This window comes from Habropoda laboriosa, unplaced genomic scaffold (genome assembly GCF_001263275.1).
Source record: "Habropoda laboriosa isolate 0110345459 unplaced genomic scaffold, ASM126327v1 scaffold10, whole genome shotgun sequence".
Taxonomy (NCBI): Eukaryota; Metazoa; Arthropoda; class Insecta; order Hymenoptera; family Apidae; genus Habropoda; species Habropoda laboriosa.
Window position 1 is genome coordinate 766,801 of NW_017100129.1, and position 5,847 is coordinate 772,647.

Here is a 5,847-nt window from a genome sequence, read left to right on the forward strand (position 1 = left end):
GACGACGTGATCCAAATTACCCCCTCCAATGCTCATGACTCAAACGAATATCTGATTCTCGCTTATGCTCTCAATTAATGAAATAAACCACAGGAATATGTATCTACGAATTATTTCAACGAAATGTCTTACTTCTCGTGCAAATAATAACAACAAAATAGTATTAATTTCTAATTGCATACTTCCGGTAAGAAGAAAAATTCTGATTTGTTACATTCCCGTCCTACAACCTGATTTTCAATGTTAGTAAATGTGCAACCAATCAGAATTTGATTTCAAACTTACATTTCTTTTATGTAGAATTTAAAATAAATATGGAAAATGTTACTTAAAAATAAATATATAAATTTCAGTATGATTAAATCAACATTTACTAACAAACTGTGTGAAAAATTGATTGCTTTAAGAAGTTAATGAAAATGATAGACGTGCAAGTGTTAAGAAATCTACATTCACGGCGATACAGCCTTGCCAGCTGTCAGCCATCGATTGTAAGAACTTTTGCTGCCTTAGAAAGCAGTGTTACGCACGAAAACAGTATTTTTGATTTATTGTACCAAACTAAAATAATTTACTCCCGCTTCGTATAAGTTTCACCAGGAATGGATAATAGTAATCGCTACAATATGGTATGTTTTATAAACGATGCAGATCATGATAAATACTCTTCGTATGCGATATTTCATGATAGTAATGAACAGTTTACAATTCGTCTCCGATTGCCAAAGTGTCTTTCATTCAGTGAATATACTTTACATGCTTAAAATAATATTTCGATGGCTTGTAATACAAGTTGTGCGCGGATACTGACATGCAAAAGCCGATAAAAACATTGTCCATACTGACCATCATTTGTTTCTTGAGAACATTTTAACATTACAAATTAATTGAGATAAAAACAATCCTTTGTTTGTTACATTGTCTTAATTTCCTTAACACTGAAGAGCAATAGAAAACAAGATTTTTTGATAGCAACATATAAATCATGTGATCTGTTTGAGTATGGTTGATTTTTTATTGACGATAAATGTTAAAGATAAGAGATTATAATTAAATTTTAGCCTTCACAAATGAACAGTGATTCAAATGGAGAACCATCAACCCAAAATGAAATACCTACATTAACTGTGTCTTTGCCAGTAATGCAAAATGATATAATGAGTCATTCAGGAAACATTGCTGCAGCACAAACTTCAAATGAAAATCGAATGGTATGATACAAATTTCATATTGTATATTTCAAAATTGTTACTATCCAGAGAATTATGGTTATAGGGTGAAGGAGAAGAAATTCCACCTCCCAAGGCAGATTTTTCAGCTCCACCACCCTATGAAGTAGCCACAAAATTACCTAGTTATGAGGAGGTTCAACGTGAAAAAACATTGCAAGGAGAACCTTATCCTCAAATACACATGGTAATAAGTTTTATATAATTATTTTGCTGACAATAATTGTATAAATATTCTCAGAAGTGAGATCTATATTTTACGACTAAATAATATTTCTATAGCCTGGCAATATTAGAACACCACAGCAACCTCTAACAATTCTGGCTATAGACACTGAAGCTGCAGAGGGAGATCCAGAAAGTGGGTTACTTGGTACTGATTTTATGTTCTTTACAGCATTTTTAGGTAAGTTAGAATATTTAATTATGTTATTATACATTGTTCTAAAAAAATGTATACTTATTGCAGTTGCATTTTTGTTTAATTGGATTGGATTCTTACTTTTGATGTGTTTCTGTCACACAATTGCATCTCGATATGGAGCATTGTCTGGATTTGGTCTATCTTTGACAAAATGGACATTGATTGTTAAACATTCCACTGATCTTGCATCACATGAAAATTCATGGTTATGGTGGTTGATAATGGGATTTGGTTTGTACTTTTTTTCATATATTTCATTAAAGAAACAATACAGCTAAGTGTTTGTATATTTTATACTAATGCTAATGTATGATACATTTAAATTTCAGGAGTGTTGATCTGTGCACGAGCAATTGTTCAATATTTGACCATTAAACGTGGTTGGAGACTACTACCAGGAAGTGCTCAGGAACGCTTACTTCTTTTTTATTAAGCTATTAAACCTGCACTTTTATCTAACTTGGCTTTAGAACAAGCAGCATTTCTATCTGGGGTTGTATTTGTACAATATATAATCTACACCCTTTGAAAATATTACTTTACATTGGCTACATACTATTCTATTACTAGAGGAAAAAAAATGATTAAAATTATTGAAACTATTTGCCAAATTTGCTTATATGTGAGATAAACGAGGCAAGGTAAAAACGGAACTACAATAGTTTTTGCACACCATTTTATGTGTTATTATCACATAGATAAAATAAAATGTAAATTTTTATTGCTCAAATAATATTAACAATGCTTTAATATGAAATAATGTTAATTTATGCATTGTTCGTTTAAATATGGATTGCTTCATAACATCTGACATACGTAAATTTATTACTTATAAAATTGGTGTTATAAGTACAAAAATTTATTTTGAAGGAAAAAGTATATAATCACTGTTCTTAAACAGGTATTAAAATATAAAAGTTCTGATAGTGATATTGTGTAATACATTATAGTGTTAGATAAGCTTTTAGAATTTTGATTATATATGATCTATGTACTGATAATCTGAATTGCTTGTTTGTATATTACTATAATTTATAGAGAGAATTCTTATTGAATTTAAAGATATAAGTCAATAGTATAAAGTATACATATGCATGTGTATATTTATATGTATATATGTATACACATACATATTTATATATATATACATACACACACATGAATGTATAGGAAAAATTATTGCGCAGCTATATACATTATATGTTATACTGTCAAGAACTTCATTGTTATATACTTATTACAACAATATAAAAAGTTAATGTGTCTTATATTTTTTTTTTTATCCATAATTATGTAAATATATCTGTTCCGTATTAATTTAAACAGTTTTGAATTATTATGAAGCGTAATGGTAAAATAAATAAAATTAACAATGTTTATACGTAATTATGTGGTCATATTTTTAAATATTAAAACTGTTTCCTTATATGTAATATGAATATATTGTTTGTTTAAATGGTCCCATGGTGTAATGGTTAGCACTCTGGACTCTGAATCCAGCGATCCGAGTTCAAATCTCGGTGGGACCTTCTTCTTTTGCAATTATTTTTTTGCTCTTATAAATCTAAATTGAAACGATGTACGTTAGGGGGCAGCATTACAAACATGACATACTATATACAGTAGTCAGTCAGAAAAACAAAATTTTTAAAGTCACTTCATGTATGGACACATATTAAATAAAATATGGAAGATTCGTTAAAGAATCAAAATACTAATTGCAACAGTAATCCAATTGTTTTTCTAGATATAGCAATTGAATCAGAGAAAGGTAGTGTATAAGGGTTATAATTATGATAGTATATAAGTCAATTTTCAGTTTTCAGTGTTGTGTATTATTGTTTCTTTACATTTCATTTCATCAGAATTTTTAAAATAATTTGTATGGTACTGTGATGCAGTTGGAAGAGTTGTGATACAGCTTTTTAAAGATGTTGTACCTCGAACAGCAGAGAATTTTCGTGCACTATGTACTGGAGAAAAAGGTATTGGAATCAATGGCAAGAAGTTACATTACAAGGGTTCAATATTTCATAAAGGTATAATAAAAAGAATTAACAGTTTATAAAGGTAATGTGAAAAATGACATCCATAATAAAAACATCTTTGCATGGTTCAGTGTTGTCACAGTTTATGATCCAAGGTGGAGACATAATAAATTTTGATGGGACAAGTGGAGAAAGTATATATGGAGCACAGTTTGAGGATGAAAACTTTAACATCTCTCATTCAGTAGGAGGATTGTTAAGCATGGTAAATAAAGGTTATCCAAACAGCAACAGTTCTCAGTTTGTTATTACTATTTCAGCTAGTACACATTTAGATAATACCAATGTAGTATTTGGTAAAGTTTTGAAAGGAATGGGTATAGTATTAGAAGTATCCAAGGTTAAAAATGCAAATGATGTACCAATTCAGGTAAACATACATTTTTAATATTGTTTTTGTATTTGAATCCATGGACAATTACATGTATTCCTTTCATTATAGAAAGTACATATAATTGATTGTGGTGAGCTTAAAGATGGACAAAATTGGGGTATAGAAGAGAATGATAGTACAGAAGACGTATTTACTCCATGGCCAGAAGATTGGGATTATTCTACAGATAATAAAAGACTCAATGTAAGAATCATATTGTAGGCACATATGTTTTTGGAAAAGAATCACTTTTCTAATAGACATTCATGGATATTTATAGTACAAGTATATAATGGAGGTTATTAAGAAGATAAAAGATTCTGGAAATTATTATTTTTTACGAAAAAATTATGTAGATGCAGGCAGGAAATATAAGAAAGCATTACGCTATTACAAATGGATGATGAAGACAACAGATGTACCAGAGTCTTTCAATGAAATAATAGAGAATACTAAAGTGACCCTATTACTTAATCTTGCTGCTGTTAATATAAAAGAAAAAGAATATCGCGAAGCTATAAAGCTTTGTTCAGAGGTAAGAATTAAATAAATGCAATAAGAAAATTTAAACTGTTATTTAATAATGATTTTATGTTTAGGTTCTGCAATTAAATAAAAACAACAGTAAAGCATTATTTCGTAGAAGTCAGGCATACATGGGATTAAATGAATATGATTTAGGTTTGCAAGATTTAAGGCAAGCACTGTTAGAATCTCCTAATAATAAGGATATTTTACTTGAAATTGATAAAGTCAAAAAAGTTATGAATTCATATTTAGCTATTGAAAGGTCTTCTTGTCAAAGAATGTTTAAATGAAAACAAAGTATTTTATAACAAAGTTTGTAAATATAATAAAATTTTTTACATATATATTTTAAATTAAAAAGAATACAAGCAAAATCATTTTTATATAAAACACTAATTATATTTAACAAATATTGTAAATTTCATTTTTATTTTTGTGATAAATATCATTTATTTTGGTTCAAGCATATTTATGATTCAATAACAATCTTTAAGTAAAGTGCACAAAAAGAAACACAATCATAATATATAACATTGTAGTCGTGTGTGTTGAAAATATTATTATGTTAAAAATATATTGTCTTGTATATATTTTGTTAAAGATTGCTAAGTATGAAAGGAACATGTGAAGTATGCTTATATCGCATTAAATACTCATTCTGTATAACAAACTTTGCTTTTATAAATTTAATCACATTAATTAATTTTTGTCATATTTTAGTATGATATATTTCAATACAAAATTTTTGCATATTATAAAAAAAATATAAATGAAAAAAATCATGTATAGAAATCAATTACATAAAAGTAAATACTATTAGAAACAACTATTCGGTGTATGTGACTTATTTATTTAACACTTATATTAAGTCCTTAACAATTCTGAGCATTGAAATGACTTATGTGACCCATTATAGTACAAATATGTCACAAAAACTAAAAATAAAGATATAACTTCAGTAGAAGCTTACTTAGAGTTTCTTTCACTGTAATAGTATTCTTACAGTAGTAGCTATCTGTCGTATTCAAATGTTTCAAATCATAAAACTCAAGTAATATAAAAAAAAATCAATTTTTTTCAGATTAAGAATGCGTTATTTAATAATACAATTATATTCGTTGAAAGGTTTTGTTTATTCGTTTTAATAACACTGTATTATCTATGTAACAAGTTTCAATTAATATCTACAGCAATTACGTGTAGGAGCTTTTGCAGTGACTAGATTAAAAATGTTTTTATTATTAA

The 5,847-nt window shown here is 27.9% G+C and overlaps 2 protein-coding genes and 1 non-coding gene across 3 annotated transcripts; all 3 read left to right on the top strand.

Moving 5' to 3' along the window:
• Positions 1–456: 456 nt before the first annotated feature.
• LOC108571085 (NEDD4 family-interacting protein 1-like) lies at positions 457–2,321 on the top strand. The gene is made up of 6 exons (XM_017933094.1): positions 457–629; positions 1,062–1,211; positions 1,276–1,416; positions 1,512–1,635; positions 1,699–1,884; positions 1,983–2,321. Exons 1-6 carry the CDS (start codon positions 603–605, stop codon positions 2,084–2,086), a joined length of 732 nt encoding a protein of 243 aa, XP_017788583.1. The 5' UTR covers positions 457–602; the 3' UTR covers positions 2,087–2,321.
• A 789-nt stretch (positions 2,322–3,110) lies between these two features.
• Trnaq-cug lies at positions 3,111–3,182 on the top strand. Its single transcript has one exon. It is a non-coding gene; the product is annotated as a tRNA-Gln (tRNA).
• A 157-nt stretch (positions 3,183–3,339) lies between these two features.
• LOC108570697 (peptidyl-prolyl cis-trans isomerase D) lies at positions 3,340–4,892 on the top strand. The gene is made up of 6 exons (XM_017932630.1): positions 3,340–3,424; positions 3,555–3,692; positions 3,773–4,071; positions 4,144–4,278; positions 4,355–4,609; positions 4,674–4,892. Exons 1-6 carry the CDS (start codon positions 3,340–3,342, stop codon positions 4,890–4,892), a joined length of 1,131 nt encoding a protein of 376 aa, XP_017788119.1.
• The last annotated feature ends 955 nt before the right edge of the window (positions 4,893–5,847 follow it).